Genomic DNA, 27,305 nt, shown 5'->3' on the forward strand with positions numbered 1-27,305 from the left:
CATCCACACATGGCATCTCATTCTATGAACTGTTTACATGATGTTGAAATACTCCCATAGTCAGCAAGAGTCAGTTGACAAGAAATAGGTGACTCACATACATAAATACAATGGTTAATAATAATAATAATAATAATAATAATAATATAGAACGAGCAGAAATCAGCAAAATACACAAAGCAATCACTCATATAAATACATCTGCTACACCACTGCAATTTCATAACCACTTCTACAACCCTTTAGATCACATAACATCAACAGATACGAAGAAAGTAAATTGGAAAAAGAAAACACTACATGGCAAGCACCCGTATCACCTAACACAGCCACACATCGATCATGACGCATCCAACACATGGCTAAGAAAAGGCAATATATACAGTGAGACGGAAGGATTCATGATTGCAATACAGGATCAAACAATAATCACCAGATATTACAGCAAGCATATTATTAAAGATCCCAATACCACAACAGATAAATGCAGACTTTGCAAACAACAAATAGAAACAGTAGATCACATCACAAGCGGATGTACAATACTAGCAAATACAGAATACCCCGGAAGACATGACAATGTTGCAAAAATAATTCATCAACAGCTAGCCTTACAACATAAACTTATAAAACAACACGTTCCTACATACAAGTATGCACCACAAAATGTACTGGAGAATGATGAATACAAATTATACTAGAACAGAACCATTATAACAGATAAAACAACGCCACATAACAAACCTGACATCATACTCACCAATAAAAAGAAGAAATTAACACAACTAATCGAAATATCCATACCCAATACAACAAATATACAAAAGAAAACAGGAGAAAAAAATTGAAAAATACATCCAACTGGCTGAGGAAGTCAAGGACATGTGGCATCAGGATAAAGTTGACATTATACCAATTATACTATCAACTACAGGAGTCATACCACACAATCTCCACCAGTACATCAACGCAATACAGCTACATCCAAACATATATATACAACTACAGAAATCCGTAATTATTGATACATGTTCAATTACCCGAAAGTTCCTAAACGCAATGTAACATATACCATACAGTTAAAAGGAAGTCACGCTTGATCAAGGTCCGCGTCACTTTCATTTCGAACCAGACCTAAGGTCTGAGAAAGGAAAGAAATAATAATAATAATAATGTCAGACACAAATACTGCAAAAACATTCAGTATAAATACAAATATTTATTGAAACATTAATATACAGTCAAATCTTCATCACTACTTAACTGTGATAATACAGAAATAATCATTAGTATTTACTCTAGTTCGTGTAAAATGGATATTTGTATGCAGTAGAACTGATGTATTTACAGGCCAGTTTTATCCAGCAGCTAATTAATGCAACTGTCCATTGAGAACCTTCCTTTTCATTGGCACTAGTTAGTAACATTATAAAAAACAATTACACTTGTGCTTTACGTTTGCTTTTACATTTATTTTGCATAACTTTACCTTCTGTACAGTCAGAATTTATATCTGAACATTCAGAGAAGATTTTAATCCCAGTACTCTTATGGCATGCTGTAGTTCTTTTGGCAACTTTTTTGATATTTTTAACACCATGCTCTGCATTACCACTGTCTTTTAATGGTGAATTAAGAAGAAATCTAGGTATTTGGCTTTCATTTTCATCAGAAGAGTGACTGGAAAATTTTCTTTGCCTAGTTCTTCTAGGTGCAAGAACTGAGTGCTCTCCTACGCCAAGTAGAGTTTTTGACATTGATTTTGGTTTCTGCTTGTGTGGTACATACTGAGGGGACTTAAATACTGTTGATTTAGTTGTAGTTGATGTAATTACCTCAAGAGCATCACTTTTGCTTGCAGTGGTTACTGACTCAATATTTCTTACTTTTGACACCTTATTAGATTTTACATGCCTCAGTTTTTGGTTACTTAAATTAGATGGTATGTTACTTTTATGGTCCCTATCATCACAAATATTCTTATTCAAATTTTCCTTTAAGGGTGACGAACATATCAACTGAGACACATACTTATCCATTTCATCAGAAGACTGAGATGAAAGCTGCCTGGACTTAACCTTCTGTCTTCTACGTGGAGTAACTGTATCATCTAGAATTGCACTTGATGCATTTCTGTCTACATCTGACAAAACATTTTGACTTCCTCCACATTTTGTAACAACTACTTCACTTTTCTTTATGTTTAAAATATCACTATATCCCTGGACTTTCTTTTGCCATTTTTCTTCTCTCACATTTACACTGCACTGGCTATCTGCTTCCTCATCCATATCAAACAGAATTTTGTGTTGACCACTGCGCAGACGATGCATGTTACTGCGAAATTCTGAGTCAACTTCCTTTGATGTGTACCGCATCACAGGGGTAAGCTGAATGACTGCTGGTGCTCTATATGGCGTTTTTGTTGATGGCATGTCAGTTATTACGTCTACCACACCTGAAACAATTCATTACTTCAGATATTGGAAATGATTTTGGTAGTCCAGACTTTCTAACTGAGAAAACAATATAATTCTATTCACAGCTTCACAAAAGTTTCTCATGAAGTATACTGAGTATCTCAAACCTTCCAGGTCAAAATGATATAAATTTTAGAGTGTTTCAAACTGAGCACTTTGAGACCAGAAACCAATGGTTGAAACTTCATATTTAATTTTTTAACTGAAAACACACACACACACACACACACACACACACACACACACACACACGCACGCACGCACGCACAAAACTTATAGTTAGCAACAAATTGAACTCACAGCAGCGGTTGAAACTGATGACTTTCAGCTTCAAGTTGGGATGGAGGTTGAGTACACTGTGTTGAAATCATGCAGTTTTGTTATGAGTGATACACCACCCCTCAGAATCGGTACAAAAAGCCCTCAGAGGATGGCATAAAGGACCTCAATGAAGCCACCACTTTCTGTGGGGTGTTGATTCCCACACACTTCATGGTCAAAAACCAAGTTCCCAGTGTGATGATCTTACAGTCTCAGATATTTCATCCCTTCTATAAGGACATTGTGGGGCTACAGCCCCATTACACATAATCTGACCCATTTGGAGCGCAGTGCAACTACAATTTTTGCTCTTGTTTACAGGTTGGAACCACAAGGGACCGTTCAACACCATTTGACAAATCCTGAATGTGATTCAAAGCAGCAAAGAGTGCTTATGATTTTTCATCCCTCCTAGTTCGTGTTCTCCTGTGGTGACATTGACATAGGCATGAAATAAACAGTGGGGCGGCCTTCTAAGACCCCTCAGTTCTGCAAAACTCTTGGTGGCACCTATCAGCCTTTCCGAAGGACCTTAAAAAAGTATCTTTTCAAATAGAACCTGTGACGAGAATAACAGGTGCCTGCAGGCAGGCTACACTGCTCTTTTGTCAATGCCCTACTGCTCTTGCATTTCATAGTAGGTCATGCAGAATCCGAGTGTTGAAGAGGTTTCCAGTCTGTAAGTGCCTAGGCCTTCGTCACAGGTTCTGTTTGTGCAGGTATATTTTTAAAATTCTCAGTAAAATGGATGGGTAACACCCTTAGCTACTTCAGATCATATACAAATGTTGTCAGATAGTTTTGAATGGTCCATAGTGGTTCCAACCTGTACATAAGAGCAAAAATTGTGGTAATGCTGTGCTCCAAATGGGTATGATCACATTTGAAAGTCATGCAGCCCCACAATTTCCTTCAGGAAGGGCTGAAATGCCCAAGGGTGTCAGCAGTGTTAAAGGCTGTGAAGAACATACATGTTGCTCACCGCACTGCGAACTGTTACTTTCAACTGCGAAAGGTGTGGGAATCAATGCCCCAGGAAAAGTGGTGGTTTCACTGATGCCCTTTGTACCTGCCCCGTGGCCTTTTCCTGTTGGTTGTGAGTGGTGGTCTGTCTGTAATGTTTTTCTCAGCCACTTATAATAAAACCACACGATTTCAAAGCTGGGCACCATGGTTCTGACTTCCATCGCAAAGGAGTCAAAAGAAAGGGTGAAATGTGGGTGACAGTAAGCAACTAGCGTTGGTATGCTTTAAATGTTGAAGCAGCCAACAATGGCGATGACGTCTATGTGTACACTGTAATTGCTCAAAAATCTGAGACTGGTCCAATACTGAAATTGGTAATTGTTATGTTAAAAGTGAACTGTGACCTAATATATGATCAACTATAACACTTTCAACATAATAACTGTTAACTGATTAGAAGAATCACAAAGATATAATTACAACCTTTTTTTATATATATATAAATACTTACGGGATTTATACACGGATGTGTCCAGCAGTGGATTGTCTCCAAGGGAAAGAAGCTTCAGTGCGAATTGATGCTCCAAGAAAGTTGGCATGCAGTACGACTTATCATTAGCACGTTCCTCAAAACAGGCCATTGCCTGATACAAAGCTTTAGCCTCCTCATGTTTCTTGTTCTGCGACAAAAACTTTGCATAACGATGAACAAATGTCTTAATTTTTTCTACAAGAGAGCTTGGCAGCATGCTGTTTTTCTCCATGCCTTGTAGTATGTACAACATAATTTGGTTCATTTCTTGTACACCATGTTTTTGGATTTTATACAATGCATTGCACACTGATAAACCATCTTCAAAAAACTCTAGGGTAGTCTTTGAATTACCAGAAAAATGGTTGAACAATGCCATTACCATGATGTAGTGCAGCAGAACACCATGACAGAGAAGATTATTACAAGAGTAACACTGACAGTATGATGAAGGTGGGTGCACTGATAGGCGTTTTTCATGATGATGTTGACATACTGGTGATGAAATTTCTTTTCCACTTGTTCTTGTTACTGAGGTGGCTAGTACTATCTCTCCTCGCGTTTGAGTATCAAGCTGAAAATCTATTATTTTCTGTACATTATCTGATGTGGTTATTGACATGTTAGTCATTTCTTCACATAGTTTACTCATGTAAGTAGGAGAATCCTTTACTGGTTGTGTATTACATGAATGCTGCACCCACAATTCAGATATATAAAATGAGTGTAAGGCTACCAACTTCACATTTGCATTAGCAAAAGAACCTCTCATGACATCAATTTCTGCCATCACTGTCAAGATATATGCCGACCTGCAAAAGTAAGTAAAAAGCAAATGAAAGTACAATTGTGTTTTTGTATAGCAAACAATATCAAAATTTGTTCATTTAACCAAACTGAAAGAGATTAAATTTGTAAATATAACCTTGAAGCATGCCTGCTTCTTTGTCTATGGTACATTACAGTGGTAGCCCCATTTGTGTGTTATGCAACAATCTCCCGCCCTCCTAGATCACCGTCAGTCTCCTGTGTTTTATATTTCGCTTTCTACATTGATAAATTCACTACATTAAATCCAGCAATCTTCCTGCATATTTGTGTATTTTACTTTCTTGATGGTTACCACAGGAACTCAAGTACCCTCCATACACACTGTCTCTTTCCTGCAACCTGATACATAAATTCTGTCTGAGCTACTGATTTCCTTAATGCCAATTTTTTATTAGTCTTATTTTTATGAATGTAATTTTAGACCAGGTACCTACTTACTGTGTTACACACATCCAACAATACTGAAGACAAACAAGTGGAATAGATGTCCACAGAGATCATATCTCTTACCAGAAAGTGCCCGATATGTGTCCTTTACAAACTTTCTAAAGCAGGCAGGTTTGCCTGCTTTGAAACTGCTCTTTCAAGTCTAAAATCGACATAGAAGCATATAATTATGCTGCCGACACTAAAAAATTTTCTACACACTAGTCAAACCAGTGTGAAATTTAAGCAGATTTTTCTTCTTCGTGTGTGCCACTGCGTCAGCTTGCTTTTTTCCCCCATGATGTTGGGGTTGGGTTGTTTTGGGGGATGAGACCACACTTTTTATGATGTACTTGCTAGAATGTCCCAGAAAGAAACCATAACTGACTACACAGCAAGACTTCAAAGGCATTAATTTGTCCAAACTTGCAACTGAGGTGCAAGAAATAGTTTGGGGTCATCATCTATTCCGTTATTGGACATAAATGAAAAACTTACTAAACTATATCATAAATATGCCCCTTAAAGATCAAACATGTAAGAAGGAAACCTGGACTTTGGCTAACTGAAGAACTAAAACAGCTCATGATTTCCAGAGGCATCGCACATTGGGCATACAAGCTTTGCCCTATGCCTGAAAACCATACTACTTACAAGCGGAAGCAGAACAGAGTCAGTCAAGCTGTGAGAAATGCAAAACTCTGGAATGCCCGTTCATTAACCAATAACAGAAACAGACCAGCTATCCTATGGAAAAACCTGCATGGTCTAAGTATAGGCAAAGTAAAAGCTGCAACTGATCCCATTGCCCAGCTGATTAACTGCACTAGTACTTCACATTACTTACAACTACAACTGAACAACAAGGGGAAAAAAAGGCATTGGTTACTTTATGGGGGTAATGACTTACATATTACTTAGAATACCATTAAAAAAAGACATCACACATATTACATCAGCATCTACTGGACATTATGGCATCACAGCCCAAATGATGAAACTTATTACTGATCAGCAACTGCCTACTGTAACAGATATCTTCAACCCCTCCTTAACCACATGTTTTCCCCAAGGCCTGGAAATAGGTACTAATTACGACATACCTACAAAGGATGTTGCCACAGTGCCCTTTGATTACTGACCTATTTGCATTCTTCCTGCACTTTCCAAGGCCTTAGAATATATAGCACATGACCAGCTAGCAAACTAACTAATGCAAGACAATCGACTAGATGAATACCAATCATGTTTCCGTAAACATCGCAGTGAAACATCTGCCTTACTACTAAAGGTAACAAATGGACTGAAGATTGCCATGCATGCGCAAGAGATAACTATCATGTGCTTCTTAGACTTCAGGAAATACTTTGACACCCTTGACTATGACATTTTACTTGCCAAAGTCCCTCGCCAAGTGCATTGCAATGGTTTCTCTCATACATGACACCTTGTCAGCAATGCGTTATGTCCAGCACCATAAAGTCACAATGGAGGCAGATATTATCAGGAGTCACCCTGGGTTCATTACTATGTTCTATACTCTCTTCATTGTATGTAAATGATGTGTCATCAGTTTTGTCCTGCTGCAAATACCACATGTACATCGACGACCTCCAGTTGTATCTAACTGCAAAACCAGTAAACCTGGAGACAGCTATCGAGAATCTCAGTACAGATCTGTGAGCACCATCAAGATGGGTGCAGGATATAAGGTTAAGGCTCAGTCTATCCAAAACTCATTGAGTGCTGGCTGTCACTCTAGGCTCATAGGTCCGAAATATCAGGAATTCGATCTTTACTCTAAATGGGACAAATACCAACTTCTTTCCATAAGCAAAGAGTCTACGAGTAATAATAAATGAATATCTAAATTGCACTGGGCAAATAACTGCGCTATGCAAGAAGGCACTGCCCACAAATCTATGCAAAACCCTTGTTTGTCTGTATCATTTCAGCTTCATGGGTTATATCCTGCTGGACGACCTATTGAAAAACCTTTCCTATACACCCATCTACCACCAATTCCAGCCATGTCACTGGCATCATATACCTTAATATTAGAGGTTGGACTACTTGTGAAAACAGGCAGATCATTTACCAACTTCACTAAACAGTTCACAACATCTATGTCATACAACTGTGAACAATCTAACCCACATGAAGGACAGTCACCAACCAAATTGGTCACTAGCACAACCAATAACTCAACATAATGTGATTGTCTTCAATGGCTGTTTTTCTAACAACAGATTTTTCCAAACTATACAAATGTGAACTCTCCCTCCAAAACATTCTTTGTTACCTAATGCTATACAATTTATAAAGCTGGACTGTGTTGTCTTTGCTTACTTTGGAACCTCCAACTTCCCTCATTACTATTCTCTTTGAACATTCTACGTGTCAGACACTTATGCACTCCATAACAAAGAAATATTTCCTAATTCCTTCCTCTACTGTTCCTCCCTGTCCCCATTGTATGCCTCTTCATGTCTCCACCACAACCCAGCCAAGACTGCTTCTCCTTTTAAGTCACGATGTAGTGTGTGTGTGTGTGTGTGTGTGTGTGTGTGTGTGTGTGAGATTACATGCCATCCTGGAATTTATATCAGATTTTCTATGCTCACAATACTAGAATCCATTTTTGCGTTAACATAAAAATAAACTTCCACAATTTACACAAATGCTCACAATATTAGAATCCATTTTTGCATTAACATAAAAATAAACTTCCAAACAATTTACACTAAAGAAACAACATTCATGGCTGGAAAAATGGGGGGGGGGGGGGGGGGGGCACGGCTTTCAAATTATGTGATACTGGCAATGCTTTGGTTTTCAGGTAATCATATTTTCTTGATCTGCATTGGTATCAGGCATCACAAGTTGGAACAATTTGTAGTGCAAGTGCTTTGTCCCAAATTGCATCCAACCAAACAGTATCTATTAATCATTTACTCTAAGACATTTCTGGATGTGGTGGTTGATGGAAATAACTGTTCTGATAGAAGTCTGGTGTTCTATGACTTTGGACTGACATTCACTTGTTTTGGATCGCTACCAAACTTAGCTATCAATACTGTGTGCTAGTATGTCGAAATTATTGAAGCCATGTGGTTTGTGTGTTAACTTTTCCCCGTGATTGTGATAATATACTGACGACATTTACTCCTTAGTATTTTTAGTTATCAATATAGTTCTGTTTATAGCATGCAGACACAATAAACAGCGAAGAGTGACTAGGTTGGATGTGATGAGAAAACTTTTGTTATCGAACTGAGACCATTATTTTGATTTCAATTGACACAGCTACTCCTATAATATTGGTAGGTTGGCTGGAGGTTAAGGGTCTAAACAGCAAGGTCATGAGTCCCTCAGTTGAGGGATAGGGCCTCTGGAGTTAGTGACATCCCACAGGAACAAGTTCAGATGGTCAGTGTAGGTGAGAGCCATAAATTAGAGACACTGAGATCAATACTGATGCCAGAGTTAAGGCGTAATTCATGGAGAAGTATATGGATTGAGCCAGGTAGATAGGTCACAGCTGACGAGGGTCTTCCAGGGCTCATCCATAATAAGAAAAACCTCACACTGCATCTGACCCCACCAACCCAATTAAGGGCCAAGACAGTTACAGAGCAAAGGATGCCTTCTAGTAAGGAGATTCAGAACAGTAAAAGTGAGAAGGCTAAAAACACAATGGACATTATAATGACTGTAAATAATAAAAACAAGATGAGAGTGAAAGGGAAGGCAGCAGGCGGGTGTTTGTTGGAGCTCTGCATGGGACGACCCCCCCCCCCCCCCCATCATCTCACCCCTGATCCATTATAGTCAGCGCACTAAAGAGCACCCACTATTCACCAAAGAGCTAAACCTAAAATGGAAAATAGAGTGCAGCAGAAAAGGAGGGATGAACAACTGAACTGGTCAAGGAGGTAAGACCCGGCATGAAGCAGGAGAGCTCTCAACTGTCCCAAACCCAAACACCCTGGTACTTTAAAACCTTATATCTGAGAATATACGCCATTTTCAAAAAGAAAACCAATTCAAGTGTCAGTGAATTATCTGCCAATATTAGAGGCAAAGAATTTGGATGACCACTCTCAGCATGGACAGCAGAATGAGGGGGCACCCCTTCAGGATATGAGCTACTGCTTGTAAGGCCCTGCATCCAGTGTGGGGGTAGCTTGTTACATGAAATAAAACTATTGGTTAGTCTGGTATGACTGATGCAGAGGCGACATAGGATAGTGGATTCCTTCTGGGAGGAACAGAAGGATGAATGCCATGCAGCAGTAGTATACTATCAAATAGTGTGAAGTTTATTTGAGGGGAGCAGTAGCCTACCAGATGTTGTTTCATCTCTGAGTGAGCAGAGGTCTTATTCACAGCAGCAAATCTGCACTTTTAATAATTCCATGGGGTACCAACATGACTTGTGACTCAGGGAGAGGGAGAGAGGGGGGGGGGGGGAGAGGAGAGAGAGAGAGAGAGAGAGAGAGAGAGAGAGAGAGAGAGAGAGAGAGAGAGAGAGAGAACCCAGTCGGCAGAATGACTAAATTCAGTGAGGAGGTCACGACTGGCACAGACCACAGGGTGACAAGAGTAACATCAGTCAATGGCCTGGAGACAGTTCACTGAGATACTGCATATTAAAACACGGTCCAGGGAGTGCCATTTAACAAAGTGGAGGGCTCTGTTAATGACTATCAGCTCTGTCACAAAAACACTGTTCTCAGCAATAAACAGTGTTCCTGACTGGCAGGAGATGTAAAAGCATAGACCATCTTATCTACAGTTTTAGAGTCATCTGTGTGAAAGATAATAGCACCCTGAAACTCCTAAAGAACTGAACATAACAAACACCGACAGGTCATGGAGGCAACCAAGACTTTACGACCTAGAAATAGATCGCTCCTAATTCGTGAACTTGGTACCAACCAAATTGTGTGCACAAGAAAATATAGTGAGTAAATTCTAGGGAGAGATGGAGGTCCTTGCAGGGGATTACAGGGCATATTCCAACTGATAATCCCAAGGTACCAGGACGTAGATACATCTCGTATGCAGAAAGAATGGGACCTGTTGGATGATCAGGGAATTGTCGAATGCCAACTGCATAGGTTTGAAAGAGTTGGTACCATTAGAACTGAAGAGGGAAGATTTCTGCCTCATGAGGAGACTGTCTATGGGACTAGTGTGGAAGGCATCAGTGGCCACTTGCATGCCACAATGATGGACTAGGTCTAACAATTTCAAAGCTTACAGTGCCACTGAGACATAAACTTCACAAATATAGTCCAACTGAGACAAGACTAGGGCTCAGTAAATATGGAAAAGAGTAGCATGATCTGCACCCTAAGAGGTGTGCACAATGAAGCAGGGAGTGCTGAGATTCAGCATGTAGCTTGTCTAGTTGACAAACAGGAGGCAACCAAGTCAAACATGGGACAGTGCAACAACAACCAAGTGCTGGGTACCCAGAGTTCTGGGTCAGGATGGACCACACGGTACAGTCAAAAATGCTTCTTCAGGGGAGAACTGGAAACCATGGGAAAGTGTCCAAGCAGAGGCCTTCAGATGGTGCCTTGGATCTGGTGTTTAGCTGATGCTACTGAGTGGGATCCCACGCAGGTCACTAGCCCATTGATAGTAATGAGGAAGCGCGTGACGCTCTGAACAGAGCCTTGTGGGAAGCTGTTCTCTTGGACCTGTGAAGAGCTGAGCGAAGTGCCGACTTTCACCAGAGACAACCAGAGGGAGAAAAATCGACAAATGAAAAGGAGTAGGGTACCTTGAAAGTCCTGTTCATGGAGGATAAGTAAAATGTGATGACGTCAAGCAGTGTCATATGCCTTATACTAGTAAAAAAAAAAAAAAAACTGTGATGATGAGGTGTAGGTGTTTAGAAACAGATTGTAGGATTGCTGTTTCCAAATTAACCAGATGATGGGTTTCGGGTCATCCATCTTGGAAACTCCACTGATAGGGGGACAAAAGGCCCCACAATTCGAGAACCCAGCATAATCTGCAAGCAATACTCCTTTCGAGCAGTTTGCAGAGCATGTTGATGAGGCTAATCAGTTGGTATCTGTCGAGAGACATTGGGTTTTCGCCTGGTTTAAGGGCTGGGGTGATTATGCTATCTTGTTATTTACAAAGTGAAGACACTTTTGAGCTGAATACAGTTGACGATCCTGAGTAGATGTAGCCATTAAGTAACGGTCAGATATGAATTGAATCGAGGCCCAGGGCCTATTATGCAACAGCTTCACCCAAGATAATGACCTGTCCGATACCACCTTTTTTATATGCATCCGTTTATTTATCGTATGATTTAGTGATTCCTAAGGCCTTTTGTGTGTATTTTTATAGGTATCATTCAGTTCAGTTTGCCCAAAAACCTATTCTTCTTTGTAAATACATATAGAACATACTGGAATGACGTACATTCTCGTGACTTAATAGATTGTTGTCATCAACAAAAATATGTACATATGCCAAATTAAATATCAGATCGTGAAATTGAAGTAATATATGTTTAGTACCAAAATAGTGGCTGTGGAAATGTTAGCATAAATAACTAATACCTCTAATTACCATAATTGAAATTTGTAAATTTGCTAACACAAAAACCTCATTACTATTCAAATGAAAATAACAATCATCATCAAGTTGTGTAATTTCATTCGTTATTCATTCTTATGTAATTCATTGTAATTAATAATGCTTGTAAATTATGCAGATATTTACCTCTTGTTAGTTACTCCACCCAAATTTATGAAATTCCAGTATTTGAGAAAACATGTGTATTTAATTTATGTAATTTATGTAATCTGGCGAAGCACGATTTGTATACTTCGAACAAATGTTAGCAAATTCATACACTCACTCATTACAAAATTAAAGTAAAATCAACATAATTGTTGAAATCAGATTGTGAATTAATTTTCACACATAAAACCAAGATGCTGGTAAAAATATTATGTTATCTGACACTATATTTTATAACCTGTACAAATGTAACATCAGTTAGTTAAGATGAAACTGTTTTTAATTGTTTAAAGCGACACAGTGAAGCTGTGCGGGCAGTCAGTCAAGTTTTGTTTACTTCAGGAGTCAGTGCAGTTCAGTTTGGTTTAGCTCAGTTTCGTCTATTGTTTTGCACCTACGTCAGTTCTGTCGATCAGCTGATGTCAATAAATAATTTGTCAAGCTTGAAATTTTCGTGATGTTCTCATTATTCGCAGCATCCACAACATCGATGAACCACAGGCCAATGCAGGTTAAGTAGTAAGGTTTAAGGGGCTCCGGAAAGGCTCAAAATCATGAAAAGTTCAATTTTTACTTTTTTGCGTTTTCTGAATCTGCAGACTATTACCTTTTAATAGATATATAATTTATTCAATTCCGAAGACTACAACTATTTTTAAATTTTTTTTGAAATGTGTTCTACATGGGCGTGACCCACTGTGGCGCTGTTAAACTGCTGTCAAATGGTGTTATTATTAACGTCCGTGTTCATCAGGTACATTTTAGTGATGTGAGATAAAGCATGTGTTGTGGCTAACCTGTGATGGTTCAATATATATCGCTGGTGTGATTGTCGATTGTTTCATGGTTATTTCCTCTGTCGTTATCTCGAAAATATTCGTAATTAATTCTGTTTCTTGAGTCTCTGTTTTGTTGAAGTATAATAATGAGTAAAAGTAAAGTTATTAGAAATCCTCTGAAGGCTTTTAAGAAAAGGAGAAATGTTGGAAAGCCAAAGGTATGTGTTATTACTGTAAACAAAAAAGACGATAACCAAGTGAGTGAACCTAACCTCTCAAGTACACCTGCCCATAGCAGTCAAAGTGGGAAAGAAAATACTTCACAGAAGCAGCTTGGTTCAATGAGTGAAAACTATGAATGTTTTACGGGCGAATCGGATGTGAATGAAATATTTGATATGTCGGTTCTCAAAGGAATTTTTTCAAACTGTGTAAGATGTATTCATTGTAGTGAAGTTGGTCTGGAACTCTCCATAATAAAGCACGTAGGACTTGCTAGTGAAATACAACTGAAATGTGATAAGTGTTCATACATGACCACCTTTTGGAACAGTGTTGCAGTAACTGCAACTGAAGAAAATGGTAGCAAAATCTACGAACACAACATTAGATTTGTTTATTCCTTGCGTTCAGTTGGTAAGGGTGCTACTGCAGGTGCAATTTTCTGTGGCATCATGAATCTTCCAAATCCCCCAACCAAGTTTACGACCTATAATAAATTAATAGGGTCTAAAGTAGAAGATGTCTGTATAGAATCTATGAAGAACGCTGTGGAAGAGGCAGTAATGGAAAATAATGGTAACAGAGATTTGACTTCAGCGTTCGATGGTACCTGGCATAAACGGGGACACACATCTCTTCATGGTGTAGTATCTGCCACCAGTATGTATACAGGGAAAGTTTTAGATGTAGCAGTAATATCAAAGTATTGTAGATGTCCACAAAAATATAAAGGTACACATGAAAATAATTGCAAAGCTAACTATAGTGGCAGTAGTGGAAGAATGGAAGTGGCTGGTGTCGCCAGTATATTCCAGCGTTCTGAGGCGTGTGATAAAGTGCGATATGTTAATTACCTTGGTGATGGTGATTCTAAAAGTTTCAAACATGCTCAAGGACTGAAGCCCTATGGTGATGATGTTGTAGTGCAGAAATTTGAGTGTATTGGACACGTACAGAAGCGAATGGGAACAAGACTTCGGCGACTGAAAGCTTCGTACAAAAAACAAAAACTCAGTGATGGTAAAGGGTTGGATGGGAAGGGAAGGTTAACTGACAGTGTAATTGACAAAATACAGAACTATTATGGAATGGCTATTAGGCAAAATACACAAAGTGTCGACGAAATGAAGAAGGCTGTTTGGGCTCTTTTTTTTTCATACTTCTTCAACCGATGAAAATCCCCAACATAGCTTGTGTCCCAAAGAAGAAGACAGTTGGTGTAAATATAACAAAGGATTGCTAACTGGTGAAGTGTACACTCATAAGCATAGTCTGCCTCATGCAATAATGGAGGTGATAAAACCTATTTTCAGAGACTTAGCAGCACCTGAACTGTTGAAAAAGTGTATTCACGGAAAAACTCAAAACCCCAATGAAAGTGTAAATAGTGTTATATGGTCGAGAATCCCCAAAACTGTATTTGTTGGAATAGAAACACTTCACTTTGGTGTGTATGATGCTGTTGCGACTTTCAATGATGGCAACATTGTAAGGTGCAAGGTATTTAGAAATATGGGAATGAAGATAGGTTCTAACATGGTACGAGCGATGCTTGCTTTAGACAAGGAACACCTTCGGGCTGCAGACAGGGCTGTAAAGAGTCTAGAAATACAAGCAAGAGTGAACAGGAGGAGGAACAAGAGGAAGCTGGAGGAGGAGTTTGCAGAGGATGAAGATAATCCATCCTATGGACCTGGAATGCACTAAAAAGTTAATCCAATCTTTGTCGCTCGATTCCCAAAACTTTTATTTTCTCATACTAATTACATGTTTTCTACGGATCTTCCAAACATATTTGTTTCAAACTTTCAGTAAATGTTACACAGTACCTTCTGCATAATTTAACACAGCCTTTTTCCAAAAAACTGTATATTTTTGAATATACAAATTAAAAATTGCAAAAAATGTTGTGAATTTTCATTACAATTGAAAAAAGATCATCTTTAATAACTGAACTAAAATTTTGTAAAATCCCTGTGTTAAGTTGTAGCCCATATTCCAATAAATAATCTGTAAAAAGTTCAACTTCCTACCTCAAATACTTTGTGAGGAAAGATGTAATTTATAAGCGTTATTTTAACATTGCAAGTATAGGGTGTTCCGGAGCCCCTTAAAGATAATTACATGTGGTGGAGTAGAGCTGAGACTGATGTCTGAAATTGGAACTGTGTTTAATGAGTGAGTGTTTCAGGTTATGTAAAAACGTGAGTGCAAAATCTAAACGACAACTTTTGCCCACAGAATTGTTTGTGGTGACCGTTTAGGGGAAAAAAAACCATTACCTGCTGTGGGAAGATCGCAATATCATATGTTTTGGATATCATTACCTGATGGTAACGGACCAAATTCTCAGACTGAACTGGTGGAATTCAGATGAGTAACTGTTCTCTTTAATTTTCTAATTTTAAATAGTGTTGTGTGACATTTGTGTATGATGAATAACAACGAAAAACGAAAATGAATGAAGAGAAGCGGGTAGGCTGTGAATTTGCAGAAAACACCACGGACATACGATCAAGTATCAGTGAACTATCGTCCAGCAGGAATCCGAGTGTAGATCAAAGTTTTGGTGGAGAGGGTTCCAGCGAAAATGTCGCCACAAGTACTCCAATTACCTAGGGAAGAGTAGGAGGAGATAATTTGTTAATGTAATTAATGAGCATATGAAAGAAGTGAAGGAACAGATGGGACAGATTAGGCAGGATATTGGTCAGCAAAGTCAACAGTTAAGTCAGCAATTAAGTGAATTAAAGAATAGGGTTACTGAAAATAATAATCAGATAAGGGAAATTCAGGAAGGTTTGGCAGCACTAAAAATTACTGTTGAGACAGGGCAGGGTGAACTCTATACTCTTGTGGGAGCAGACGAAGAAAGGGTAGATATATTAGAAAATAATTTCACACAAGAGTTGTCCAAAAATGAGGAGAGATTCGAGAAACTAAAACATGTAGAAGCAGAAAATTCTAAACTTAAAATAGAGGTTGTTCAGACTAGGAGAGTTTCAGAAGAAAAAGTAGAAGCTTACAAAAAGAACTCAGATATAACATTTAGAGACATTCCCAATCAAATAAGTAATGTAGAACTGAAGTGTGATGAAAAAATAGATTTGTGTAAAAATAATGTTGTAGTAAGTAAGAAAGTTGTAGAATTACACGAGGGTGTAGCTCAAAGAAATTTTGTTGGGTTGAGTTATTTGAGGGAGGAGACCACAAAGCGAGGTCATCGGTCTCATCGGATTAGGGAAGGATGGGGAAGGAAGTCGGCTGTGCCCTTTCAAAGGAACCATCCCGGCATTTGCCTGGAGCGATTTAGGGAATCACGGAAAACCTAAATCAGGATAGCTGGACGCGGGACTGGACCGTTGTCCTCCTGAATGCGAGTCCAGTGTGGTAGCCACTGCAAAGAAATTTTGTTAGAAATATTAATTGTGTATGGGGTGGCATACCTTTAAAATGCTTTCCAGGGGATGGGAAATTGCATCCTGTTGATTATTTACACCACTGTCAGGATAATTTTAGTAATGACATGATAAACAATGTTAAAATTAAATTTGTTAAGTGATATTTGGATAGAGAAACAATCTCATGGGCCAATTAAATTTGTTAAGTGATATTTGGATAGAGAAACAATCTCATGGGCCAATCAGAATGTTAATTCTACAATGTCATATGATGAATTTGAAAGAAAGTTCTTAAATAAGTTTTGGTCAGAATCTGAGCACACTAGGATTAAAAATGAGTTCTTGAATGGTCGGATGTATAGGGAAAGTGATGGTGGCTTCAAGTGTTTCTATGAAAACCAATTGAAGAAATTAGTGCACTTAGACAAACCTTTTGATGAATTAATACAAATAGATGCCTTAAAAAGGAGATTACCAAAAAGAGTACTGTGGGAGTTGATTTATGGACCAGACGACTCTGTAGATCAGTCCTTGAGATATGTAGATAAGTTGGATAGAACCTTTGAGAGAAATGAGAGGTTAAATAATGGCAATCGACCGTCTGGGGGGTGGAATCAAAGTGGGAATCAAGCCAGGAGTGATAGTGAAAATCAGAATAATAATAGTGGTTACAATAGAAGTGATAATAGATGGATCAACCATAGGAATGGGAATGGAAACAGAGGACATAACAGAGAGAGACCTTGGGAGAATAGTAACAGACAATTAGATAATCACCAATCAAGACGAGACATTTTAAATTGACGAGCGCCTCATTAGGAGCCTGTTAGCTTGGGGCGAGAAATAAGTACCCAAATCAGGTTAAACACCATTGGAGTGGAAATGACAGAATTAATGTAAGAAGAGGACATCAGATTAGCAAATTACAGTTTGACAGTAACTTCAGGAAAAGTATGAATGAAGGTGTTGAGGATAGCAGTAATCGCATCTGTAAGAATGTTGAAGAGGTTCCATTAGGGAAGGAAACTATCTCAGTCCATATAATCAGTCTGGTGGAGAAGTTTGCAAAGAAAATGTTGGTTCTGATAGTAATCTTAATGAGTTTGGTTTAGGTAAATTAATGAAGGAAGAATCTATCCCTGTTAAGCACTTAAGTGATGATACTTGTACTGGTGTACTTGTCAACAATTCTGATGATCATTGCAAAGATGTTGTAGAAGTGTCTAGTATTGGAGATGATAGCATGCGTGGGAAGATTGATAGTGGAAGTGGAAGTAGTAATGAAGAATGGGATGAAGAATTAGATGGCATGGTGTATATGGAGGTTAAAGAAAATTTAATTAGTGGTGAAGATGATGATGTCAGTGAAGAATATGGGAACCAGATTGTGCCAATGGAAACTGGGAAGGTATCATCAGATAAGGAACACGTGAACAGCCATCATGATTTAGATTTGAGGCTAGAAATTTTATGGGATACTTACAAGGGTTATAGTGACAGTGACAGAGTAAAGAGTCATTAAGATTATTTGTGAAGAACTGCATTATAACTGGAAAGGTAGAACCAATCAGCAGGTTTACAGTGAGATCATTGTTGTTGTTGTGGTCTTCAGTCCTGAGACTGGTTTGATGCAGCTCTCCATGCTACTCTATCCTGTGCAAGCTTCTTCATCTCCCAGTACCTACTGCAGCCTACATCCTTCTGAATCTGCTTAGTGTATTCATCTATTGGTCTCCCTTTACGATTTTTACCCTCCACGCTGCCCTCCAATACTAAATTGGTGATCCCATGATGTCTCAGAACATGTCCTACCAACCGGTCCCTTCTTCTTGTCAAGTTGTGCCACAAGATCCTCATCTCCCCAATTCTATTCAATACCTCCTCATTAGTTATGTGATCTACCCATCTAATCTTTAGCATTCTTCTGTAGCACCACATTTCGAAAGCTTCTATTCTCTTCTTGTCCAAACTATTTATCGTCCATGTTTCACATCCATACATGGCTACACTCCATACAAATACTTTCACAAACGACCTCCTGACACTTAAATCTATACTCGATGTTAACAAATTTCTCTTCTTCAGAAACAATTTCCTTGCCATTGCCAGTCTACATTTTATATCCTCTCTACTTCGACCGTCATCAGTTATTTTGCTCCCCAAATAGCAAAACTCCTTTACTACTTTAAGTGTCTCATTTCCTAATCTAATTCCCTCAGCATCCCCAGACTTAATTCGACTACATTCCATTATCCTTGTTTTGCTTTTGTCGATGTTCATCTTATACCCTCCTTTCAAGACACTGTCCATTCCGTTCAGCTGCTCTTCCAAGTCCTTTGCTGTCTCTGACAGAATTACCATGTCTTCGGCGAACCTCAAAGTTTTTATTTCTTCTCCATGGATTTTAATACCTACTCCGAACTTTTCTTTTGTTTCCTTTACTGCTTGCTCAATATACGGATTGAATAACATCGGGGAGAGGCTACAACCCTGTCTCACTCCCTTCCCAACCACTGCTTCCCTTTCATGTCCCTCGACTCTTATACTTGCCATCTGATTTCTGTACAAATTGTAAATAGCCTTTCGCTCCCTGTATTTTACCCCTGCCACCTTCAGAATTTGAAAGAGAGTATTCCAGTCAACATTGTCAAAAGCTTTCTCTAAGTCTACAAATGCTAGAAACGTAGGTTTGCCTTTCCTTAATCTATATTCTAAGATAAGTCGTAGGGTCAGTATTGCCTCACGTGTTCCAACATTTCTACGGAATCCAAACTGATCTTCCCCAAGGTCGGCTTCGGCTTCGAGGTGAGATCAGTTCCGGGAAAAGTAGACAGTGTGTAAAAGAGGGACATGACATCAAGCAGTCATCTGATGTAGCTCTAAGGAAAATAAAGACAAAGTAAGAGAAATTGTGCAGATAAAAATGGTATAAATGACTTAGACTTTAGAGAGATTGAGGATGATTTGTTGCATGAAGATGAGGAAAGCAGGAAAGAAAAAGTTTTCGGTTTTCCGTATGTACATATAAAAGTTGCAAATTATGAGGGAGTTTGCCTCTTAGACATGGGTAGTCCTGTTTTTTTGCCTCTTCTGAAAAATTTAGAAACCAGGTAAGGCACAGTGCTGACTTTGAAGAATACCCTGTTATTGGAATCAAAATTAAGGGAGCAACTGGTAGGCACTGCAAAGTTGTAAACAGAGAAGCCTTAATATCTTTCACCATTAATGATGTACAGTATAACCAAGGATGTTTCGTAGTCACTGACCTCAATGAAAATATTTTGTTTGGAATGAATTGGATACAAGTAGTAAATGCAGATTTTGACTGGAATAACAAAAAGTTAAAGCTTGCCAACTCAAATGCAGATGTAACACATGTGTCTGAACTAATCGTCCAAAACTGCCTACAGTATAATTTTCAAATGAGAAGAGTGATTTGTGTACATGAAAAGATAGACTTTAACAAGGAAGACAATGAAGAAAATACAGTGAAGACAAATATGCTGAATTATTGGCCACCAAACTAAAGGAAGCTGGGAGTCCATATAAAAACAGACAGATCAATTAGATAGTTTATTGTGGGACTACAAAGACATGTTCAGTGAGAAAACTGGGGAAGTGAAAACCTATGAATGTAGACTTAATCTTAAACCTCATGAATCATTTTTTATCAAACCATACAGAGTACCCATCTCAAAAAGAAAAGTTGTGGAGAGAGAACTACAAAAGATGGAATAGTGTGAAGTAATCAAAAGCTGCAATAGTGCATTTAGTAACTCGTTGGTGGTAGTTTCCAAACATGGCGGTGGAGTAAGACTTGTGCTCAATTCGAGACATTTACACACATACCTTGAGAAGAAATCTATCACCCTGAGAACATAGATGAGTTATTACATAAGTTTGAACATATGAAGTATGTCCAGTTTAGACTTAACAGCAGGTTTCCATCAGGTACCATTGGAGATTCAGTCTAGGAAATATACGACATTTTTGTATGGAGGAAGATGCTATTGCTATAGTGTTGCACCATTTGGTCTTAATGTAGTAGTTGCAGAATTTATCCAAGCATTGGATTTTGTTCTAGAAAAAGAATTGTTAAGTAAAGTAGTCCTTTATGTTGATGACATACTTGTAACAGGAAAAAGTTGGGAAGAACATATACGCTTGTTGGCTGAAGTGAGTTATAGATTGGGACAGGGAGGTATGTCATTAAAACTAGAGAAGCGCAAATTTGGGGTTAAACAACTCAAATTTTTAGGCCATACCATCTCAGAAGAAGGATTCTTTCTGGGTAGAGAAAAGCTTGAAGCCATTGCAAAATTTCCTACGCCCAAGACTCAGAAACAACTTAAATCTTTCTATGGAGTTTGTGGCTACTACTGCAAGTTTGTCAGCACTCAAGCTTTAAATGCACCATGTTTGAACAACTTGTTGAAGAAAAACATCATTTGGGTATGGGACAAGGATTGTCAGGAGGCATTCAACATCAAGAAACAGATGTGCAATAGTAAAATGTTACACAGACCTGATCTTACAGAGCCATTTTGCATTATGACTAACAGCAGTGACTATGGGCTGGGAGCTCATTTGTTCCAAGAAAAGATTGTAGATGGTGTGATAGAGCATAGATCACTAGCGTTTGCCAATTGAACTTGACAAAAACGTGAGAAGTCATATACTGTCACCGAAAAAGAATTGTTAGCAGTCTATTGGGCTTTCACCAAATTCAATAATTACTTATTAGGACATCAAGCAGTAGTATACACAGACCATAAGGCTTTAATCTATACAAAAGAGTGTACTTTGCATCACAGCAAAATAACTAGGTGGGCACTATTCCTCCAGTAGTTCAACTATGCAGTAAAGTATAAAAAGGTGAAGAAGATCTAATTGCTGATGCTCTACCAAGATTGCCAATGGGAGGAGAAGGTGAAAATAACAGTGATGAATGTGAAATGGAATTTTGGATTATGTATCTAAAATGAGTGGAAGATGAGAATGAAATCATGAAAATTTGTAATGACATCCGAAGATATCAGAACCATGATTCTAATTGGTAGTTAAAAGTTATCTGGGTGAGAGAGGACATGAGAAAGTAGAGCAGTATTATAAAGTGCACAATGGTATACTTTTTCAGATAGTGTGCAGACAGTGATGCTTGGAGATTGTGTTGGGGAGAGCAGTATACTTAAGTATTAATAAAGTATGTACATCAGAGTTTCGGACATTGTGGGACACAGAAATGTATCCAAAAGATCCAAGAGGATGTATACTTTTATGACACTGACAGGAGAGTGAGGAAGCAATTATCTTCATGTGGCAGGTGCCAGAGGGTAAAAGTTAGAAGTCAAACCTGCAAAGGATGTATGCAAAACATCTTGCCAAAAGAACAACTACAACTTGTAGCAGCCAATTTTTATGGATCACTGCCTATGGCTAAAGGAGGGTTTTGTTACATATTTGTCATGGTGGATCTTTTTTCAAAATTCATTAAACTATATCCTTTAAAGAAAGCAACAAATAAGAACATCATTTTGAAAATTAGAAGAGACTACTTCACAAAGGTAGGAAAACTGAAGAGCATGCTTTCTGACAATTGAGCACAATTTACTTCTAAACTTTGGAAAACAGTTGGTGATGATGAGAACATAAGCTATATTCTGATATCAGCTCACGACCCGTCAAGCAATCCGGCTGAATGTTACACGAGACAAATAGGGAGATTATTTAGAACTTATTGCAACAAGAATCGTGTAAGTTGGATAGAGTATGTAGATAGCTTTGGAGATATACTGAACAGCTTACAGCATTCACTTACTTACAGCATTCACTTACTGGGTTTTGCCCATATGAAATAATGTATCACAAGAAACTACTGAATCTGATCAATGAATTAATTGAATTCCCAGCATGTAAGGCTATGAGTCCACAGGAAAGCGAAGAAATAGTCAAGAAAGTAATGGAACAAGGGAAATTGAGGAAAACAGCCATGATAAGATGTTGAAGCCTACAAATTTTGAAATCTATGATCTGGTCCTGGTGAAGCCACATGAAAAATCCAAGGCTATAAGCAACGAATTAAAGAAATTCTTTGATATCTATATTGGCCATTCAAAATTAAGTCTATGCCACACCCAAATGCATACAGGTTAGTGTATCCAAAACCTGGAAGGTTATTTAGTTTACGTAATATAAATGAACTGAAACCCTAAAGCAAGTGTCACACACAAAGAAAAAAATCAGATGATGTAAATGCCATCAGGAGGACACCACATCTTTGTGTCAAGTGCTTGGTGAGCACTAGGTCTCCAAGCTATGTAGCATTCTATTTTCTTTTTTTCATTTTTGGATGCTACATCATTTACTCATCTATAAACTTGTAAAGAAGTTATCTGTTACTGTAAATACTATCCATTCTCTGTAGTACAAGCTTTCTGTATGTAATGTGAATGAGTGACATTATTTGAGGAATAATTTGAAAATGTGAACTGTGTATTAAATTTGACTTTCTTACAGTAATGATTGTGAGAAACGAGTTGTGTAAAACATAGTGAGAAAGTTACGACAACTTTGTAGAGATAAAGATGATAATAGGTTAAAGTGTGTACTATGTATAAAATAAGTATTGTAAGACTTACCAAACAAAAGCGCTGGCAGGTCGATAGACATACAAACAAACAAACAAACACAAACATACACACATGCGTGGAATGTTTCCTCTATTATATTCATAAGTATTGTAAGTGTTGTTAAGAAACTACTTTCTGGCCATCACACTCTGTGGACAATCTGTATTAGTAAGGAATGTTTACTTTTTCTGTGCATTTTATTAGCATTATGAACTTGTGATGACGTTCAGGAGCTAATTGGTGGGACAATGTATAGTTCTGGAAGTAAAAGACAATTTTCTAGATCCATATGTGTGTGTAGTGTACAGTTTATAATAGTCATAGATAAGTTAGTGTTAGCATTTTCATGACAGAATAGAATCTGTGAGTATATAAAATAATGGAGATTATTGTACTTATATTCTGTAGAGCATGTATTTGATCTGTGGGAAGTGATAGCAAGAAGTAGTTCAAAGGTGTTTCTATGAGAATTACAGGCATTACAACATGGGAAACTGCTAATGAGATGGTGATGATGATGATTAGTGTTTTAGGGCGCACAACAACGAGGTTATCAGCGCCCGTTCCCAAAAGAAATGTTGACGAGTGCAGCCAAGATCTGTTAAACAAGGATCAGTTCAGAGCCGATCTTTGCGGGAATTGGAAATGTTCAAACTGCAAGATTGGACACTGCACATCAAAACAGGTAGATAAAACTAAAAATAAAATACCAGTAAAAAACAGGTAAAAATAATTAACTGCGGCTGGGTGACCACTTACAAATAATGGGTAACCAAACCACTGTACAGCACATTAAGACCTCAATCCCAATATTTTGGGAAGAAGTCCAGACATCACACAAAAACGTACAAATGGACGAGTTGCACTGTGACAAAAGACATTTTGTGAAAAGTATGCTATTACAAGATTGTGTGATGAGAAACAGTCTGTGAGTTTATGTTTGATATGATAAAGAGTTAAACGAGATTTTGGGGGTGGGGTGTCAAATACACTGTATAGTAGAATATACTGAAATACTAATCAAAAAGAAAGGATACTTATATAATTTATTTTTGTTCATTGACTTTAATCTGTATATAATGAAATCTTTACAGTTTAAATATGCTTATCTTTGTGTAATTTTGTTTATAAATATGCTAATAGTATAGGACAATATGTGAATGATTTTGGTATATTTATATACCTGATGTCACCTTAATTGTAACCTACACGAGTACCTTGAGTAATGAGGGGGGTTGGGGTTGTTTGGGGAAGGAGACCAGACAGCAAGGTCAATGGTCTCATTGGATTACGGAATGAAGTCGGCCGTGCCCTTTCAAAGGAACCATCCCAGCATTTGCCTGAAGCGATTTAAGGAAATAACGGAAAACCTAAATCAGGATGGCTGGACGCGGGATTGAACCGTCGTCCTCCCGAATGCGAGTCCAGTGTGCTAGTTGAGTAATGAGTTCATCCCTGTTCCTACGTAGAGAACTGTATCAAAGATCCTTACCTGACCTGGAAGTAAAAACTAAAATGTATGAAGCTAATAGTGGACTGTGCTATTGCAGCATAGAGACTGCCAGAAAAAGAGGGGTTGCAGACACAAGATGGACAGCGTAAAAGAACTGATGATAGTGAGCTGCCAATTCCTTAAGATGTGTGATGCAAACCAGTGACTGGAGTGACAGCTAAGAACAATAAAATTTGATTTTTTCCATTAAAACTAGCACTATGATAACTTAAATGTATTGAAGATACGTGATTTGAAAGTACCAGATCGTCTATATGTATTTAGCAGCCATTCATATAAGTATTGTAAGAGGGGCTGCGGGTGTATTATGCAACAGCCTGCCCCAAGATCATTATGAACTGTCCGATACCATCTTTTTCGATATGCATAAGTGTATTTATCGTACTATTCAGTGATTCCTAGGGCCTTTTATGTGTATTTTTATAGGTATCGTTCAGTTAAGTTTGCCTGAAAACCTGTCCTCCTTTGTAAATACATATACAATATTCTGGAATGACATACATTCTCATGATTGTTAATAGATTATTGTCATTAACAAAAATATGTACATATGCCAAATTAAATATCAGATTGTGAAATTGAAGTAATAAATGTTTAGCAACAAATATTAAGAGGCTGTGGAAATGTTCGCATAAATAACTAACGCCTCAAATTACAATAATTGCAATTTGTAAATTTGCTAACAAAAACCTCATTATGACTCAAATGAAAATAACAATCATTATCCAGTTGTGTAATTTAATTTGTTATTCATTTTTATGTAATTCATTATAATTAATGATGCTCGTGAATTATCCAGATATTTACCTCTTGTTAGTTACACCACCCAAATTTATGAAATTCCGGTATTTGAGAAAATGTGTGTATTTAATTTATGTAATCTGGCAAAGCACGATGTGTATACTTCGAACACGTTAGCAATAAAATCCATACAGTCACTAATTATGAAAATAAGGTAAAATCAAAATAATTATTGAAATCAGATTGTGAATTAATTTTCACACATAAAAGCAAGATGATGGTATAAATATTATGTTATTTGACATTATATTTTATAACCTGTACAAATGTAACAGCAGTTAGTTAAGATGAAATTATTTTTAATTGTAAGTTACATTTTGTAATAAATTAACAATAGTAGCGATTATTAAAATGTATTTAAAGCAACGCAGTGATGCGGCGCGGGCAGTCAGTCAAGTTTTGTTTACTTCGGGAGTCAGTGCAGTGCAGTTCAGTTTAGCTCAGTTTCGTCTCTTTTGCACTTATGTCAGTTCCGTCGATCAGGTAATGTCAATAAATAATTTATCAAGCTTGACATTTTCGTGGTGTTCTCATTATTCGAAGCACCCACAACATAGATGAACCACAGGCCAACGCAAGTTAAGTAGTAATGTTTAAAGATCGTTACAGGCTGTATCATGAGATGAGGCAAGAGCCTGAAGTATTTCGCAGTCGTTGAAAGGTTCACTACGTAATTCCATTTGGCAGGAGGTGAAACGTAGGACGATGTCTTGGATTAGTCATTTCTGCAGTAGACAGATAGCCAGGTAAGAAGATGCCGATGTCGTCATGAAGTGGGTTGCAGGTGTTGAGCAGTAACTGACACACTGGTACAAAGATCACATTGAAGGACAATACCTGGAACAGTTGATTATCTTTGGTGGCCCAGAAGACAACTGAGTTTGGCTCATTTCTGAGAGAAAGAGGTTCATGGTCCTGACGAGGAGACACAGCACTCCCAGCAGCTAACCATGTTACTGCGATGAATTAGATAGGGAGCCTTAGTGTGGAGTCGTAAAAAAAGTGGGAAGAGCAACCAACCTATGAAGGATGCTGCTTGAGACATTGCAAGAGGCTACAATGATCCTGAATTGTTGTGGCAATGTCTTTGGTCCACCAAAGCATCCGTGTGATGGAAGAAACCTGTAGAAAGGAGGTTAGCAGTGCAGGTGATCGCATCGGACCTCGACTATGATATCTGACAGAGAGGGGGCAAAGATAACAGCAGAGGGGTACAACTGCCAGTTGCCTTTTTGGAGCACCCAATGTGTAAGTCAGCCCAGTCTTTGATGGCCTATTCACAGCAAGCAAAGGGACAAATGAAGAGCAGGGTGCCCTGACATCCACAGGCCATGACTCTTTTAGTCACTCGCTGACATCGGGCCTCTGACTTACAGGTTTCCGCATAGAATGGTTATGTGAGGGAGCCCTATCACCAGTAGGCACTGGAGGAGGAAGCTACTTTTCCAGCTGTGTGCAGAAAGTAGTTCCTGAAGGCGCTGCCATGGGGACCATAAGAAAGAAGGGCAAAAACTGGGGAGGGGGTGGGGGGGGGGGCGGCTGGAAATTGCTGCAACTTTCTCATAATGGGTAATGTCAATAGGATGTAGGCCTTTATTATTATTATTATTATTATTATTATTATTATTTT

The 27,305-nt window shown here is 38.2% G+C and overlaps 1 protein-coding gene across 1 annotated transcript in view; it reads right to left on the reverse strand.

The window, feature by feature from the left end:
• Positions 1 to 1,244: 1,244 nt before the first annotated feature.
• The window catches only part of LOC126262833 (uncharacterized), a 267,488-nt gene continuing 241,427 nt past the window's right edge, over positions 1,245 to 27,305 (reverse strand). Inside the window, exons 15-16 of the mRNA XM_049959686.1 lie at positions 4,279 to 5,111; positions 1,245 to 2,458 (exon numbers count right to left, since the gene is read on the reverse strand). Of these exons, the coding sequence (XP_049815643.1) occupies positions 1,440 to 2,458; positions 4,279 to 5,111 (1,852 nt within the window). The 3' untranslated portion in view covers positions 1,245 to 1,439. The remainder of the gene's footprint in view (positions 2,459 to 4,278; positions 5,112 to 27,305) is intronic.

This window comes from Schistocerca nitens, chromosome 6, assembly GCF_023898315.1.
Source record: "Schistocerca nitens isolate TAMUIC-IGC-003100 chromosome 6, iqSchNite1.1, whole genome shotgun sequence".
NCBI classification, from domain to species: domain Eukaryota; kingdom Metazoa; phylum Arthropoda; class Insecta; order Orthoptera; family Acrididae; genus Schistocerca; species Schistocerca nitens.